General features: G+C 54.3%; 2 protein-coding genes and 3 pseudogenes across 5 annotated transcripts; all 5 read left to right on the forward strand.

The window, feature by feature from the left end:
- Positions 1-1422: 1422 nt before the first annotated feature.
- On the forward strand, positions 1423-3557 carry LOC308611106 (uncharacterized protein SPEM2-like; annotated as a pseudogene). The gene is made up of 4 exons: positions 1423-1563; positions 1726-1783; positions 1916-3247; positions 3412-3557. The product of its transcript is annotated as an uncharacterized protein SPEM2-like (transcript).
- LOC308611101 (uncharacterized protein) lies at positions 3558-7121 on the forward strand. Its single transcript, XM_081260019.1, has 4 exons — positions 3558-4055; positions 4204-4261; positions 4380-4689; positions 6039-7121. The coding sequence occupies exons 1-4, from the start codon at positions 3918-3920 to the stop codon at positions 7066-7068; spliced, it is 1536 nt and encodes a 511-aa protein (XP_081116145.1). The 5' UTR covers positions 3558-3917; the 3' UTR covers positions 7069-7121.
- Positions 7122-9006: 1885 nt separating this feature from the next.
- On the forward strand, positions 9007-12496 carry LOC308611102 (acetylcholine receptor subunit beta-like). The gene is made up of 4 exons (XM_081260020.1): positions 9007-9636; positions 10134-10315; positions 10655-10817; positions 11122-12496. Exons 1-4 carry the CDS (start codon positions 9421-9423, stop codon positions 11233-11235), a joined length of 675 nt encoding a protein of 224 aa, XP_081116146.1. The 5' UTR covers positions 9007-9420; the 3' UTR covers positions 11236-12496.
- Positions 12497-12538: 42 nt separating this feature from the next.
- Positions 12539-14535, forward strand: LOC308611107 (uncharacterized protein SPEM2-like; annotated as a pseudogene). Its single transcript has 3 exons — positions 12539-12687; positions 12850-12907; positions 13040-14535. The product of its transcript is annotated as an uncharacterized protein SPEM2-like (transcript).
- Positions 14536-14686: 151 nt separating this feature from the next.
- On the forward strand, positions 14687-17308 carry LOC308611108 (annotated as a pseudogene). Its single transcript has 3 exons — positions 14687-14745; positions 15094-15178; positions 15819-17308. The product of its transcript is annotated as an uncharacterized misc_RNA (transcript).
- Positions 17309-17706: the final 398 nt, after the last annotated feature.

The raw sequence follows: 17706 nt of genomic DNA on the forward strand, positions 1-17706 counted from the left end.
AAGGAGGACTGGCAGTTTGTGGCCATGGTGGTGGAGTGCCTCTTCCTGTGGACCCTCGTCATCTTTCTGGATGCCACGTACCACTTGCCCCCTCCCGACCCCTTTCCTTGAGGACGAGAGGGCCGAGACCGAGGACCTCGGCCACTTGAGTTGAGAGTTTGATAGTACTCTCAAGTCCTATCCCTTTCTGCATCTTAACTCCTTCACTAGGAGTCCAATCCTCTCCTCATTTCGTTTCTAGGGAGGAAGCCCAAGTGGGACTGGGCAGCTGGGGGCCTTGGGCCCACCTGACATGCACTATCTGCTTATTTACTCTTTTGCTTCTTGAAGAAGCCCCATTGGATATTCACATCTAGGTTGGCAATGAATGGAACAAAGAACAAGAACTAGATTGTAAGCCTTCTGAGGGCAGGAACTATGGCTGTTCACTGTAATATCCCCAGCACCGAGCACAGATCCTAACCTATACAGCCGGTACCTCTGATTGAATGAAGAGGGAAATTATGTTTTCTGTAAGGAAATACACTAAGTAATAGTGCTTATGTGGGCATGTTGGGACTAGTGGTCGTTTTTTCTTTGTTTTGACCTTTCTGTACTTTATTGTATTTTGTAATATGTATTATCTTTAGGATAAGAAAAGGTTCTTTCTAAAAGGATGCATTTGTAATGAGGATAAAAAAGCACACTGTAAAAACCTCAAGTTCCAGCTTTGATGCTCAAACTTTGGACAAGCTACTAAACTGCTCTGTGCCTCAGTTTCTCCATCTGTAAAATGAAGCGAATAATAGTATCTGCCCCCTAGTCTGAGGATCATATGAGAAGATGAGAACAAAAGCATTATACAGTATACGTCAGAGGTTACAAACTGGTGTGTTTTGTGTGGCCCATGTTGTTGGCCAGCAGAGTTTAAAATTTGAATTGGTTTGCTACTTCTAAAATGTGGATATTTCACAGAGCAATTTGGATTTCTGGCTTCCCTTGAAACTTTTTAAGAACTGCAGGCTAGTTCTAAGAAGCCCAACAGGCTACGTAAGCGGTCCTAATGTCTTGAACAATGAAATGGAGGAAATCCTATATGCATGATCCAGTCACTATGAAGACTGTCTCTCATCTGTAGCAACCCTGCTTGCAAATCAAGTTAAGCAAGGCCCCATGGAGACAGAAGGACAGACTGAACTCTGGGGACTAGGCTCCATGTAGTGGGAGCCGAGGGCAGAGACGGCCACCTAAAGGACCAGCTGAGTGGATGAAAGATTGGACAACTCCGCATTGTGGCTCCCTGCAATGTGCCTCATTATGACCATGGTCCCTCACCTGTTGGTGGGTGTCCCCAGGTCCTGGCATGAGTGCAGTGTGGGTCAGGGCCGGTGGGGTTGGGGGGGGTGGGGCGTCCCACGGCTCAGGCGGCCCTAGGACCCGCCCACCATGGAACACCAGCTCTGGTATGACAACCTGGGGTGCTGCCATCAATACCAAGAAAGTACCCAGAATGCGGAGGACTTCCTACTCCTGTTGCTGGGCATTGTCATTCTTGTCAGCATTGGGATCAGCATGGCAACTATGGTCAGCGATGGTTGGGGATCACCAGTAGGGGTGAAGATGGCTGAGGGTGGGAACCAGCTGCAGCCTGCACCTCCGTCTGCAGGAACGGTCTTGGCTGGGAGTGGTGGTGAGGGTAGAGAGCCTGGCCTTCATTTTCACCCACCCCACCCCACCCCACCCCAGATATGGCATGGGCTCCAGAATGCCTTAGACAAGACCATGTATTGTATTATTCAGAAAAGTAACTACAGAAGACAGCTAGGAGGCACCCCGCCTCGCCATTCCCAGGGCCCTAGAAACCCAGGCTCCCAGGTTCCCAACCCTGAAATCTTCTGACAGTTGCCCTGCCCTCACGGACTCTCGACTCCCACAGATGAAATCTCACAGGCTTGTGAAAGTTCCTCCAAACATCCTCCAGCCAAGGCCCAAGACATCCACATGCACTGCACCCTGGACCCTGTGGAAGTGAGAATGGCCCGGTCCACTTGCTACTCCTCGTCCTCCTACCACCATCTCCGCAACCGTAGCCGCAGCTGCAGCCGCCACCCCTGAAGCCACCAGGGGAGGCCCAAGAATTTAGAAAATTCCCCTCCAGCTGCTCAGGCTTCCGTAGGCCGCATCGCCTCCACGGGATGTCACAGCTGCCTCCGATGCCCTCCTTTAGCTGGGAGGACCCGGACTCCTACCTGGAGGAGGAGGACCAGCTTTCCTTCCCACAACCCAAGTACCCGTGGGGGTGCTGGGGAGGGCTCTACCGGCAGATGGGTCTGCCCTCCAACGTGGGCCTCTGGGGTCGACAGGGTGGGATCCTGGCCATCCAGCCACCAGCCTGTCTCTACCTGTCGCCCGAGCTGCACCGCATGCCCAAGCGTGTGGAGGCCAAGTCTGAGCTAGGGCTGCAGTCCTTCGGGGCCCCTTGCTCGCCATCCCGCATCTGGGGCAATGTGGATGCTGACCAGTGGACCTCGTCTCCACCACTTACCCGACGGCTGCCCCCTAACAGCTCGTGGGTCCCTGGGGGGCACAGAACTTACCCCTCAGGGGGCCATCTCCCGTATGACTCCTGGGATCAGCGGCGGCGTGGTCTGGAGGGCTCTGAGCCTCCATCAGCTCTGGTGCCTCAGGGCTACCGGCCCGAAGCCTGGCAGCGCAACTCCCCACCGGCCCACGGGCGGAGCCTCCACAGCTGTGCTCACAGCCAGCCCAACCACAGCCCGCGCCACTCCACGGGACACTTGAACTACTCCCGGGATCCCCACGAGGTGCGGCGCTGGGCGGCCGAATGGGCAGAGATGCTGCCTGTGCGGCACCCTCTGGCCGCCTCCGCCTCCCTCACGGTGCTGGCCGAGGCCTCTACCAGCGGGCCTCGGATTCCAGCTCAGCGCTGCTCCTCCGCCCCTCCCAGACTCTGCCCGACGTCCAGGCTACCGAACACCCTCCACCCCCGCCCACCTTCATGCCACTCAGCCGGAACCCAGGGGGAAATGCCAACTACCAGGTGTATGACAGCCTGGAGTTGAAGCGGCAAGTGCGGGAAGCCAAGCGCGGGCCAACTCGCTGCTACCTTCCACCTCGGCCTCGAGGCCCTCTCTGCACGGAAGCCAGACTGGGAAAATGAACTGGCCAGCAGCTAATGGGGGCGGGTGGGGAGCGGCAGGGCATGGAGAGACGAATAAAGAGCGCCATGGTCCAGAAAACATTGGCGGTCTGTGGCTTGGAAGCGCCACTCCTTCTGCCAGCTTGGGTCCCTGCCTTTGGCTTCCTGCAATAAGAAGCCAGTGTCCCCTTCTGGGCCTGAGGGTCCCCTTGGTTTAGTGGCCACAGTCCTGCCAGCAGGCCCCTCCTGGTCCGATACCATGCACTAAGTAGATCTGCAGCTGCAGTCTCCACACCACTGGTCTCTGGGCACCTCCTCTGTGTCTCAGCTGTCCCTGTCCCCAAAGAGCCTCAAACAAGAAGCTGCTTCCAAACTGGGAGGTTCCACATCTGGGCAGGTCGAGCTCCACAGCCAGTGAAGGGCATGAAGAAGGCTGAGGCTCTGGACTCCAGCCAGGCCTTCCGCAGGGCTCTGAGGCCAAGGTCTTTCTAGTCTCAGGAGGGGCCAAGAGATGGAATGTGACATTTGAACAAGTGAGTCAGTGGGCGGTGAGCGAATGTTTGACACCTCGAGGGGAGGTGTGCCGGCCTCCGGGCCCTGTTTGGCTGTCCAGGCTCAGCTTACCTCACCCGGGGAACCATGGAATGCCACGCCTGGCCCTCCTTTTCGTCCCCCTCCCTCACTGTGACGCCACCACCTGCCCCATTATGACCCAGTCTGTCTCCCAGTATACATATATGGAGGCCAGCGGACCCAGGCAGTCCTGGGACCCCCGGCCATGGCTGAGCAAACCCATTACCTAGCCGAGGCGTGCTCTGGCACCACACCCAGGAAATGCCAAGACCTAGGAGACTCAATTCTTCTGATCCTGGTCAGCATCATCTTGCTCAATGTGTGGATCAACGTGGTGACTCTGGTGAGGGCAGGATCTGGGCAGTGTGGTTGGGGGAGCCCTGGGGTCTTGAAGGGGCTGAGATGGGATGGCTGCTGCAGTGTGGCCGGACAAGGGTTGGATTTCAGGGCTCACCCTGATCCCGTACTCCACGCTCCCTTGCTTCCCTCAGCTCTGGATGCATCTGAAGAGATTCTTGCGGGCAGGTTTCAACCGTATTTTCCCCAAAGGTAAGTGGGCGCCAGTGTGGCCTCAGGGGATGTGGGCCTGTCCCCTTTCTTCTATCCCTGCCTTGATTCTCAGCCCCTCAGGAACCCAGGCCCTGTCCCATCTCGCCTTTCCCTGCAGACAAGCAAGCCAGCTGTGGAGGCAGCCATCGCATGTGCTGCTCCGTGGATCCCAAGAACCTGTGTTCAAGAGTTTCTCCCTGCTTCCGCCATCGCCCGAGCTTCCTGCACAGGCACCCAAACCACCTTGAATCCTGGATACCAGAAACAGATGATGAGACGGCTTCTAAGTGCTGCTGGATGCCGCCGCAGTGTGGACGGGCTCGGGCTTCCACGGAGGCTCCACGGGGACTGTGGAAGGAGGGGGTAGTGGGAGCTGGGGAGGCCCCTCCGTTCACAGCCTTAAAGTCCCAAGCCACCTTTAACTCCAGGTGAGAGACATCTTCCAAGCTCCGCAGGATAAGCAAGGTGGACGTGGTTCCACTCTGCCTGCCCCAAGAGAGCAAGACTAAGACCCCAGACTATGACTCAGCCCAGGCCCCAGCCCGGGCCCAGACCTGCCCCCCAGTTCAGCTCCCTGCACATTCTCCTGCCAAGGCCCAGACCTTCTCCTACAAGCACCCCTCTGTGCACGCCCCACCTCAGGCCCAGACTTGCTCCACACTCCACCTCCCTGAGCACACTACCCCCCAGGCCCAGACCCCCTCACCAGCCCTCACCCCTGAGCACAGCCCTGCCCAGGTCCATGGCCCGGAGCATACCTCAGCCCATACCCCAGCCCAGGCCCAAGCCCAGGCCCCCTCACATGCCTCAGCCCAATTCCTGGGCCACACTTCTCTCTGCACCCTGACCCATGCTCATCTGACCTATACCCATGCCAACACTCTGGTCCCTCCCCCAACTTCTGCCCCTGCTACTACTCCTGCCCTAGCCCCTACACCAGCCCCTGTCCCGATCTCTGCCACAACCTCTGTCCCAGCACTGGTCATGGCCCTGACGACCCCTCCAGTCCCTTCCACCACCCGTACCCCCATCCTAGATTCTATTCTCTCTACCTTGTCTACCTTCGACCAAGCCCTCTCCTCTGGCCATGTGGTCTACTATGCCCGCAGCATAAAGCAGAACTTATTCCATGTGTGTCCCCCTCAGAACTCTGGGTACTCCAGAAATGACTTGGGTACCCTCTCCAGGCCCCAAGAGGGGCATGGTCTGGTGAGCTCTGGTACAGCTGAGCAAACACTGAAGCAATGTAGTGGGGACAGTGCCAAGCCCTCCACAGGGTCCATACTGGGTTACGTGGAGTTGGGGACTATGGAATGGAAGATCCCAAATGATGCCAAAGACAAATTTGTACAGTCCAAGACCTTCACTCACTGTAGCTCCCACCCTTGCCAGTCTGAGAAGAGAAACACGGATCCCCAGACTCCAGTCTACCCCAAATTCCTGGTGTACTCCAAGGATGCTGCACCTTCTCAACCTTGCTTCCATTCTCCGACCAGTGCCCAGAGCTCACCATGCACCATGCCTCCACCATGCACTCTTTCTCTGCCTCTTGTTTTCCCAGATCCTTTGTCCTTCATCAACACAGCAACCACCAGAAGCCCTCCGCCTTAATACAAACCCCCACCTTTCCCCCAACCTCCAAGTCTCCTCAGTCTGTCCTCTCTCCCCAGGGCCCCATCCCTCCCCAGTTATCCACTACTTCCCAAACCCCAAACCAGCCCCAACCCCCAGAACTTCATGAGAGTCTAGGTCTCAACCAATGCTCTGTCCTCCAAAGGACCCCAGGCCTTACCGGAGACACAGGCCTCCCCAAGAACCCAGGCCTTGCTCAAGATCCAGGCCTCCACGAACTTCGAGGCCTTACCAAAGACCCTTACCTCTGCAAGAATCCAAGCCTTTCCCAAGACTCTGACCTTCAGAAGAATCCAGTCATTACCCAAGATTCTTGGCCACAGAAGAGTCCATGCCATGCCCAAGACTCTGCAGTCAACAAGAGCTCAGTCCTTTGCCAGGAGTCTGATCTCCATAAGAGCCCAGGTCCTGTGCAAACCGCTCGCCTCCATAAGGGCTCAAGCCTTACCCGAGACTCCGGAGACTACAAGAATCCAGGCCTGACCCAAGCTTCTGGAGTCTGCAGGAGCCAAGGCCTTACTCAAGATTCTGACCTCCATAAGAATCCTGGCCTTACCCAAGATGCTGGAATTTACAGGAGCTCAGAACATACCCATGACCCTAACTTCCACGAGGACTCAGGAATTAATCGAGATCCTGGCCCCCATAAGGGTCCAGCCCTTACTCAAGACTCTGGCTTATCCAAGAGACGAGGCCTCCATAACAACTCAGGCCTTATCCCAAACCCTGGCCTCCACAAGAACCCTCTAGGAACTGACTCTGTCCAAGTTTTGGGCCCACGTCAGACCCAAAAGTCATTTATATCTGAGACAGTTCCTCGAAAGGAGGATGCAGGGCAGCACATACCATGGACTTCTGTCCCACCCAGTCACAACTCCTGCTCTGCCAAGGCTCAGGGGGCCTACAATGACCTGCTAACCTCCTCGCAGCGAACAGGCAGCCAAGCCTGGGTGTACCACCCGATACCATCCCCCCAGCCTGCCAGAACTATCGCCAGATGTCTACGCCTCCCAAAACCAGCAGGCACCCGGCTAGGGCATGTGGTCTTTGATGCCCGCCAGAGACAGCAGACAGGGTCAAGTGCGAAGCTCTGTCTCCCAGGCGCCTTCATAGGGCCACATCCAGCTGCCGGAGTCCAGCTCCAGCGAGTCAAGGGATACCCGAGGGATGGATAGCGTCGGCGAAGGAAATAAATCTATTACACTTCTTAAAGTATCAGCATTGCATGTTTCTCTCTCTTCTTTATTGTTTACAATCACAGGTTTATATATTGTAGTTGATTACATTACCAGGTATGTGACCAAACAATCTTAGCACAATCAAACCTCAAAATGTTCTATAAAGATTTTTTTTAAAAAAAAAAATATCCCCTAGTTTCTAGATGTCCTATTAAAATATTTCCCAAGTTCCCATTAATCACAGGTTATTTCTTAGTAACCAAGCCAAGCAGTTATATGATTATTTTAGTTGTAAAAGTTGAAGCTACTTGTTCCTATTTCTCTTCTTGCATGGGCAACCTTTTACAATGGTTCCACGAAAATATTTACAATGTACCCTGCATGCCCTTTCTCGTTGTTTCCTTCAACTGAGACAGTGCTTTCTCCCTATCCTAGCAACTAATTCTGCTCTAGGCATTTGCTTTTCTAGAATTAATCTTCCTTTATAATAGAACCATAAATTTCCTATGTGATCAGGAACTCCAGCCCATGGCCATAACTCCATACTAGAGGGTGTTTTTCATTAAAAAAATATCCCTTTAGTTCCAGGCTCTTAATTCTTTACCCATTTCCCTGGGTCTTTAGTGGGTACTTCCCATTCTGTGGTAGTTTCAGGAGGGGGAGTCCTAGAGGAATTTTTCTTTCACGTGGAGCAACATCCCCCCAAAATTGCCCCTATATTTAAACTTATTATCATAAAACATAACAACAGAGCTGTAGTCCACCTTCCTGGCACGGCGCTGCCTTGCAGTTTCGCCTTCCGTTGCTTCATGACTTTGTCATGGTGCAATGGCTCCAGGATGGCTTCCAACATCCAACAACTCACCAGAGACCATCAAGGAGTGGGGATATCAGTGTGTGATGAGAAACTTAGAAAAAGAGGGGACAGATAAGCATGAGGAATAAAGAGACAAGAGAAGTGTTCTGTGGACTTTTGAGGACATCCAACCCAGCCCCATCCCACAGGGCCTGATGAGGACCTAAACTATCCCTGCTTTCCCTCCATCGCTGTCTAGCTAAATCCGTTATCCCCAAGGCCCTAGAGCTGCACTGTCAATTACAGTAGCCACTAGCCAAAGGCCTATTAGAATGTAAATTACTTAAAGTTAAGGAAAATTAATTCTATTAAAAATTAAGTTAAAAAGTTAAAAATTCTCTTCCTCAGGGAACAGAATTTCCCTGACATCCAATTCTGTTCCCTGGCAGTCCAGTTGTTGGGACTTGGCGCTTTCACTGATGTGGCGGTGGTTCAATCCCTGGTCGGGGAATTCAGACCCCGCAAGCTTCATGGCTTGGCCAGAAAAAAAAAAGAAATTCTCTTCCTCAGTGCCATGATCTTCTAAGTGCTCAGTAGCCACATGGAGCTAGTGGCTACTGCATTGGACGGCACAGATTTAGAACATTTCCATCATCAGGAAAAATGCTATTGGAGAGCAGTGCTTTAGAGTTTAGAGCAATTTTCCTTTCCCTGTCACCCACGCCCAGCATCTTAAAGCTCCCCCAGACCGCAGAGAACTTAGTTCTTTTTAGGGTGGCTCAGAAGCCACCCTCTGGGGAGGAGGTAAGATGTAGGGATGGACACCCAATGCCTGATTTCCCCAGACTGTGAGAGAGAGCCCAGGCTTCAGTTTTCCTCATCTGGTCTCTTGGGTCACGACCAGATGTATGCAAACTTGCCTCCCCCATTCTGGGCTGTGTTTGGGGCTCTTGGTTGATCTGATTTACATTTTAACGGGATCAATGTGGCTGCTCTGTTGAGAACAGTCAGCAGGGGGGACAAAGGATGAATCAAAGAGGAGGCCTTTGTAATAACTCAGATCTGAGGTAATGGTGGCTTGTACCAGGATGGTAGTGGTAGATGGGATAAGTCATCAGTTTCAGGATATATGTTGAAGGTAGAGCCAATAGGGTTTGGTATGGATTGGATATGGGATGAGAGAGAGGAGAGCTGAGAATGACTCCAAGGGATTTGGCCTGAGCCACAGGAAAGATCGAGTTGTCATTTATGACCTGAGGAAGACTGTGTGGGGAGTCGGTGGTGAGGGAATTAAGTTTTGGACATGTTAAGGTCGAGGTGTCTATTGGACACCCAAATGGAGAGGTTAAGTAGGCAGGTGGATACAAGTGTGGAATTTAGGGGAATCAGTCCAGGTTGGAGGTATAAATGTAGGAGTTATTTGCATGCAGTTGGCCCTTCCAAAAGCCTGTCCTTGAGTGGGCTGGAAACACGGTCACTGATTATGCCAGGGAGATTGCTTTCTGGCAAAGCCTAATCCTTCCGCCTTCCCCTCTGTCCCCCAAGTAGAGCAGATGGGGCTCTCGATCTTTGCCCTGCTGACCCTTACTGTGTTCCTGCTGCTGCTGGCAGACAAAGTGCCTGAGACCTCCCTGTCTGTCCCCGTCATTATCAAATACCTCATGTTTACCATGGTCCTCGTCACCTTCTCAGTCATCCTTAACATCGTAGTCCTCAACCTGCACCATCGCTCACCCCACACCCACCAAATGCCCCTTTGGGTCCGTCAGGTAAGAAGATCTCCTCTCCAACCTGTGTTAACTCTCAATCCTAGTATTTGGCTTTTTGTCCAGGTATCGCTCCTCACTCCCACCAACTTTCAACCTTCCCTCTCACAGACCTGAGGGAGAACTACAACTCCTGGTAGAGTGTCAAAGTGCCAAGGTCTTTGGGTGTTGAAATGTTGCCCAATTAATTTTATCCTCCCATCATTAACATTGCGTAGATCCCAGACTCTCTTCATCAATACTTCTCTCCTTCGTGGGTCCCAAGGAAGCATTCTCAGGGTTAGGTACTATCAGGGTGGAAGCCCTCAGAACTTTTCTTTCCAGTCAGGATGCCTCCTAACCCCCTTAAGGACTCTTGGGCTGTGTAGTTGCATTTCATCTGTGGGATGCATGCACGCATGCGCAGGAATGGGCACGTGCCGTGGGGGTGGTTGGCGGCTTCCCTTCTGGTCTGAAAGCATAAGAGCCCCCTCCAAGACGGCTCTTCTTCTACTCAGCAGATCTTTATCCACAAACTCCCTCCGTATCTGGGTCTGAAGAGACCCAAACCTGAGAGAGACCAGATACCGGAGCCACCTCCTATACCTCTCAGGGATTCTCCAGGAAGTGGCTGGGGTCGGGGAACAGATGAATATTTCATCCGCAAGCCACCACATGATTTTCTCTTCCCCAAACCCAACAGGTAGTATCTACTCCCCATGGCCCACGTAGAAGGGAGAGGGAGAACTACAGTTCCCAGAAGACTGTGCGGAGGCAGGCGTCCTAAGCTCTCAGAGGATGTCGTGGTTGAGCATCATGGGAGTTGTAGTACCCCTTCTGTTGCCCACTTTGCGGGGAGGTGGGAACTAAAGCGTAAGGGAATAGGAGGAATTGCGGAAGGCTAGAGAGGTCGCCGCTGCTGAAGAGAACCTGAAGGGCTCTCTCACGTTTTGAAACCTGGATGGGCGTTGGAGGAGGGAGCTGGGGCGGGGCCTAGAGCACCCACGCAGGCCGTCTTTGTGCCCCGGTCGTGGCCAAACAGACTCGCCTCTTCCACGTTCCAGCCTGAACTGTCTGCCCCGGACCTGCGGCCATTTATCGATGGTCCAAGCCGGGCTGTGTGCCTGCCTCCCGACCTACGGGAGGTCGTTTCTTCAATCAGCTACACCGCTCAACAGCTGCGGGAACAGGAGGACCACGAAGCTGTGACTCCAAAGAGGGTGGGTTAAGGCAAGGCCTGGGTGGCCTTGGCTCCACCGGCAAACTTAGGCTCCGCCCCCAGAACTCGATTATTTTTCTGATTGGAAGTTTGCCTCACTTGGTCCCGCCCCCTGGCTTCCCACTTGTTCTTTACTCACATCCGTCGCCTGCAGTTTCGCTCTCTGCTATTCTGCGGGCCCGCCCTTGTCTCAAAGCTGTGGTATGAGGACCTGGGTGCGGTACAGGGCCTTGAGGCCGCCTTCCCTGGTTGTCTGGAGCCCAGGAACAGTTTAATCTTCCTACCCCCAGTTGAAGGAGGACTGGCAGTTTGTGGCCATGGTGGTGGACCGCCTCTTCCTGTGGACCCTCGTCATCTTTCTGGATGCCACGTACCACTTGCCCCCTCCCGACCCCTTTCCTTGAGGACGAGAGGGCCGAGACCGAGGACCTCGGCCACTTGAGTTGAGAGTTTGATAGTACTCTCAAGTCCTATCCCTTTCTGCATCTTAACTCCTTCACTAGGAGTCCAATCCTCTCCTCATTTCGTTTCTAGGGAGGAAGCCCAAGTGGGACTGGGCAGCTGGGGGCCTTGGGCCCACCTGACATGCACTATCTGCTTATTTACTCTTTTGCTTCTTGAAGAAGCCCCATTGGATATTCACATCTAGGTTGGCAATGAATGGAACAAAGAACAAGAACTAGATTGTAAGCCTTCTGAGGGCAGGAACTATGGCTGTTCACTGTAATATCCCCAGCACCGAGCACAGATCCTAACCTATACAGCCGGTACCTCTGATTGAATGAAGAGGGAAATTATGTTTTCTGTAAGGAAATACACTAAGTAATAGTGCTTATGTGGGCATGTTGGGACTAGTGGTCGTTTTTTCTTTGTTTTGACCTTTCTGTACTTTATTGTATTTTGTAATATGTATTATCTTTAGGATAAGAAAAGGTTCTTTCTAAAAGGATGCATTTGTAATGAGGATAAAAAAGCACACTGTAAAAACCTCAAGTTCCAGCTTTGATGCTCAAACTTTGGACAAGCTACTAAACTGCTCTGTGCCTCAGTTTCTCCATCTGTAAAATGAAGCGAATAATAGTATCTGCCCCCTAGTCTGAGGATCATATGAGAAGATGAGAACAAAAGCATTATACAGTATACGTCAGAGGTTACAAACTGGTGTGTTTTGTGTGGCCCATGTTGTTGGCCAGCAGAGTTTAAAATTTGAATTGGTTTGCTACTTCTAAAATGTGGATATTTCACAGAGCAATTTGGATTTCTGGCTTCCCTTGAAACTTTTTAAGAACTGCAGGCTAGTTCTAAGAAGCCCAACAGGCTACGTAAGCGGTCCTAATGTCTTGAACAATGAAATGGAGGAAATCCTATATGCATGATCCAGTCACTATGAAGACTGTCTCTCATCTGTAGCAACCCTGCTTGCAAATCAAGTTAAGCAAGGCCCCATGGAGACAGAAGGACAGACTGAACTCTGGGGACTAGGCTCCATGTAGTGGGAGCCGAGGGCAGAGACGGCCACCTAAAGGACCAGCTGAGTGGATGAAAGATTGGACAACTCCGCATTGTGACTCCCTGCAATGTGCCTCATTATGACCATGGTCCCTCACCTGTTGGTGGGTGTCCCCAGGTCCTGGCATGAGTGCAGTGTGGGTCAGGGCCGGTGGGGTTGGGGGGGGTGGGGCATCCCACGGCTCAGGCGGCCCTAGGACCCGCCCACCATGGAACACCAGCTCTGGTATGACAACCTGGGGTGCTGCCATCAATACCAAGAAAGTACCCAGAATGCGGAGGACTTCCTACTCCTGTTGCTGGGCATTGTCATTCTTGTCAGCATTGGGATCAGCATGGCAACTATGGTCAGCGATGGTTGGGGATCACCAGTAGGGGTGAAGATGGCTGAGGGTGGGAACCAGCTGCAGCCTGCACCTCCGTCTGCAGGAACGGTCTTGGCTGGGAGTGGTGGTGAGGGTAGAGAGCCTGGCCTTCATTTTCACCCACCCCACCCCACCCCACCCCAGATATGGCATGGGCTCCAGAATGCCTTAGACAAGACCATGTATTGTATTATTCAGAAAAGTAACTACAGAAGACAGCTAGGAGGCACCCCGCCTCGCCATTCCCAGGGCCCTAGAAACCCAGGCTCCCAGGTTCCCAACCCTGAAATCTTCTGACAGTTGCCCTGCCCTCACGGACTCTCGACTCCCACAGATGAAATCTCACAGGCTTGTGAAAGTTCCTCCAAACATCCTCCAGCCAAGGCCCAAGACATCCACATGCACTGCACCCTGGACCCTGTGGAAGTGAGAATGGCCCGGTCCACTTGCTACTCCTCGTCCTCCTACCACCATCTCCGCAACCGTAGCCGCAGCTGCAGCCGCCACCCCTGAAGCCACCAGGGGAGGCCCAAGAATTTAGAAAATTCCCCTCCAGCTGCTCAGGCTTCCGTAGGCCGCATCGCCTCCACGGGATGTCACAGCTGCCTCCGATGCCCTCCTTTAGCTGGGAGGACCCGGACTCCTACCTGGAGGAGGAGGACCAGCTTTCCTTCCCACAACCCAAGTACCCGTGGGGGTGCTGGGGAGGGCTCTACCGGCAGATGGGTCTGCCCTCCAACGTGGGCCTCTGGGGTCGACAGGGTGGGATCCTGGCCATCCAGCCACCAGCCTGTCTCTACCTGTCGCCCGAGCTGCACCGCATGCCCAAGCGTGTGGAGGCCAAGTCTGAGCTAGGGCTGCAGTCCTTCGGGGCCCCTTGCTCGCCATCCCGCATCTGGGGCAATGTGGATGCTGACCAGTGGACCTCGTCTCCACCACTTACCCGACGGCTGCCCCCTAACAGCTCGTGGGTCCCTGGGGGGCACAGAACTTACCCCTCAGGGGGCCATCTCCCGTATGACTCCTGGGATCAGCGGCGGCGTGGTCTGGAGGGCTCTGAGCCTCCATCAGCTCTGGTGCCTCAGGGCTACCGGCCCGAAGCCTGGCAGCGCAACTCCCCACCGGCCCACGGGCGGAGCCTCCACAGCTGTGCTCACAGCCAGCCCAACCACAGCCCGCGCCACTCCACGGGACACTTGAACTACTCCCGGGATCCCCACGAGGTGCGGCGCTGGGCGGCCGAATGGGCAGAGATGCTGCCTGTGCGGCACCCTCTGGCCGCCTCCGCCTCCCTCACGGTGCTGGCCGAGGCCTCTACCAGCGGGCCTCGGATTCCAGCTCAGCGCTGCTCCTCCGCCCCTCCCAGACTCTGCCCGACGTCCAGGCTACCGAACACCCTCCACCCCCGCCCACCTTCATGCCACTCAGCCGGAACCCAGGGGGAAATGCCAACTACCAGGTGTATGACAGCCTGGAGTTGAAGCGGCAAGTGCGGGAAGCCAAGCGCGGGCCAACTCGCTGCTACCTTCCACCTCGGCCTCGAGGCCCTCTCTGCACGGAAGCCAGACTGGGAAAATGAACTGGCCAGCAGCTAATGGGGGCGGGTGGGGAGCGGCAGGGCATGGAGAGAGGAATAAAGAGCGCCATGGTCCAGAAAACATTGGCGGTCTGTGGCTTGGAAGCGCCACTCCTTCTGCCAGCTTGGGTCCCTGCCTTTGGCTTCCTGCAATAAGAAGCCAGTGTCCCCTTCTGGGCCTGAGGGTCCCCTTGGTTTGGTGGCCACAGTCCTGCCAGCAGGCCCCTCCTGGTCCGATACCATGCACTAAGTAGATCTGCAGCTGCAGTCTCCACACCACTGGTCTCTGGGCACCTCCTCTGTGTCTCAGCTGTCCCTGTCCCCAAAGAGCCTCAAACAAGAAGCTGCTTCCAAACTGGGAGGTTCCACATCTGGGCAGGTCGAGCTCCACAGCCAGTGAAGGGCATGAAGAAGGCTGAGGCTCTGGACTCCAGCCAGGCCTTCCGCAGGGCTCTGAGGCCAAGGTCTTTCTAGTCTCAGGAGGGGCCAAGAGATGGAATGTGACATTTGAACAAGTGAGTCAGTGGGCGGTGAGCGAATGTTTGACACCTCGAGGGGAGGTGTGCCGGCCTCCGGGCCCTGTTTGGCTGTCCAGGCTCAGCTTACCTCACCCGGGGAACCATGGAATGCCACGCCTGGCCCTCCTTTTCGTCCCCCTCCCTCACTGTGACGCCACCACCTGCCCCATTATGACCCAGTCTGTCTCCCAGTATACATATATGGAGGCCAGCGGACCCAGGCAGTCCTGGGACCCCCGGCCATGGCTGAGCAAACCCATTACCTAGCCTAGCGTGCTCTGGCACCACACCCAGGAAATGCCAAGACCTAGGAGACTCAACTCCTTTGATCCTGGTCAGCATCATCTTGCTCAACGTGTGGATCAACGTGGTGACTCTGGTGAGGGCAGGATCTGGGCAGTGGGGTTGGGGGAGCACTGGAGTTGTAAAGGGTCGGAGTTGGGAGTGCTTCTGGGGTTTGGCCATAGAAGGGTTGGATTCCAGGTCTCACCTTGATCCCGGCCTCCCCCCTCCCCTTCTTTCCTCAGCTCTGGATGCATCTGAAGAGATTCTTGTGGGCACGTTTCAATCGTATTTTCCACAAAGATGAGTGGGCAGCAGCGTGGCCTCAGGGGATGTGGGCCTGTCCCCTTTCTTCTATCCCTGCCTTGATTCTCAGCCCCTCAGGAACCTAGGCCCTGTCCCAATTCACTTTTCCCTGCAGACAAGCAAGCCAGCTGTGTAGGCAGCCATCGCATGTGCATGCGCTGCTCCGTGGATCCAAAGAACATGTGTTCAAGAGTTTCTCCCTGGTTCCGCCATTGCCCAAGCTTTTGGCTCAGGCACCCAAAACACCTTGACTGCTGGATACCAGAAATAGATGATGAGACGGCTTCTAAGTGCTGCTGGATGCCTCCTCAGTGCGGACTCCTTGTGCTTCCACGGAGGCTCCACGGGGACTGTGGAAGGAGGGGGGTAGTGGGAGCTGGGGAGGCCCCTCCGTTCACAGCCTTTAAGTCCCAAGCCACCTTTAACTCCAGCTGAGAGACATCTTCCAAGCTCCGCAGGATAAGCAAGGTGAACATGGTTCCAATGCGCCTGCCCCAAAGAGCAAGATTAAGACCCCAGACTATGACTCAGCCCAGGCCCCAGCCCGGGTCCAGAACTGCCCCCCAGTTCAGCTCCCTGCACATTCTCCTACCAAGGCCCAGACCCTCTCCTACAACCACCTCTCTGTGCACGCCCCACCTCAGGCCCAGACTTGCTTCACATTACAAACCCGTGAGCACACTATCGCCCAGGTCCAGACCCCCTCACCAGCCCTCAACCCTGAGCACAGCCCTGCCCAGGTCCCTGGCCTTGAGCACACCTCAGCCCATACCCCAGCCCAGGCCCAAGCCCAGGCCCCCTCACATGCCTCAGCCCAGTCCCTGGGCCACACTTCTCTCTGCACCCTGACCCATGCTCATCTGACCTATACCCATGCCAACACTCTGGTCCCTCCCCCAACTTCTGCCCCTGCTACTACTCCTGCCCTAGTCCCTACACCAGCCCCTGTCCCGATCTCTGCCACAACCTCTGTCCCAGCACTGGTCATGGCCCTGACGACCCCTCCAGTCCCTTCCACCACCCGTACCCCCATCCTAGATTCTATTCCCTCTACCTTGTCCGCCTTCAGCCAGGGCCTCTCCTCCGGGCATGTGGTCTATGATGCCCGGAGTGTAAAGCAGAACTTATTCCATGTGTGTCCCCCTCAGAACTCTGGGTACTCCAGAAATGACTTGGGTACCCTCTCCAGGCCCCAAGAGGGGCATGGTCTGGTGAGCTCTGGTACAGCTGAGCAAACACTGAAGCAATGTAGTGGGGACAGTGCCAAGCCCTCCACAGGGTCCATACTGGGTTACGTGGAGTTGGCGACTATGGAATGGAAGATTTCAAATGATGCCAAAGACAAATTTGTACAGTTCAAGACCTTCGCTTCCATCCTTGCAGGTCTGAGAAGAGAAACACGGATCCCCAGACTCCCGTCTGCCCCAAATTCCTGGTGTACTCCAAGGATGCTGCACCTTCTCAACCTTGCTTCCATTCTCCGACTGGTGCCCAGAGCTCACCATGCCCCATGCCTCCACCATGCACTCTTTCTCTGCCTCTTGTTTTCCAAGATCCTTTGTCCTTCATCAACACAGCAACCACCAGAAGCCCTCCAGATTAATACAAACCCCCCACCTTTCCCCCAACCTCCAAGTCTCCTCAGTCTGTCCTCTCTCCCCAGGGCCCCATCCCTCCCCAGTTATCCACTACTTCTCAAACCCCAAACAAGCCCCAAACCCATGAACTTCATGAGAGTCTAGGCCTCAACCAAGGTTCTGTCCTCCAAAGGACACCAGGAGCTTCTAAAGGCTGTAGAGTTTCCAGAAATGCAGGCCTTACTCCAAATCTGGGCTTCCACAAGAACCAGGGCCTTACCAGAGTCACAGGCCTCCCCACGAACCCAGGCCTTGCTCAAGATCCAGGCCTCCACGAACTTTGATGCCTTACCGAAGACCTTTACCTCTTCAAGAATTCAAGCCTTTCCCAAGACTCTGACCTTCAGAAGAATCCAGTCATTACCCAAGATTCTGGCTCCCAGAAGATCTTAGGTTCTACTCTATATGGACGTTTCTTTAAAAGGCTATATATCATCCAACCCTCTGACCTCCACAAGAACACATCAGTTCTCCAAAGTTCTTACATTCAGAGGAGCTCAGCCTTTATGCATGATTCTGGAGTCTATAGGAATCTAGAACGAAACCAAGAGACTGTACTCTATAAAAGTCGAGGGCTTTCTGAAAAAACTCTCTTCCATCATAGCCCACACCCTTTTCAAGATTTTGGATGTGACAAGAGTACAGGTAATGCCCAAGATTCAGCAGTCTCTAGGAGTCCAGA

This window comes from Mesoplodon bidens (assembly GCF_964165515.1).
Source record: "Mesoplodon bidens genome assembly, contig: HAP1_SCAFFOLD_195, whole genome shotgun sequence".
NCBI lineage: Eukaryota > Metazoa > Chordata > Mammalia > Artiodactyla > Ziphiidae > Mesoplodon > Mesoplodon bidens.

Excerpts from the sequence above, each read along its gene's own strand:
- LOC308611101 (XM_081260019.1), top strand. The coding sequence starts at position 3,918 with ATGGCTGAGCAAACCCATTACCTAGCCGAGGCGTGCTCTGGCACCACA. Across the intron at positions 4,056-4,203 it reads GGATCAACGTGGTGACTCTG|CTCTGGATGCATCTGAAGAG; the intron begins GTGAGGGCAGGA and ends TGCTTCCCTCAG. Across the intron at positions 4,262-4,379 it reads CAACCGTATTTTCCCCAAAG|ACAAGCAAGCCAGCTGTGGA; the intron begins GTAAGTGGGCGC and ends CTTTCCCTGCAG.
- LOC308611102 (XM_081260020.1), top strand. The coding sequence starts at position 9,421 with ATGGGGCTCTCGATCTTTGCCCTGCTGACCCTTACTGTGTTCCTGCTG. Across the intron at positions 10,316-10,654 it reads CTCTTCCCCAAACCCAACAG|ACTCGCCTCTTCCACGTTCC; the intron begins GTAGTATCTACT and ends GTGGCCAAACAG. Across the intron at positions 10,818-11,121 it reads AACAGGAGGACCACGAAGCT|TTGAAGGAGGACTGGCAGTT; the intron begins GTGACTCCAAAG and ends TCCTACCCCCAG.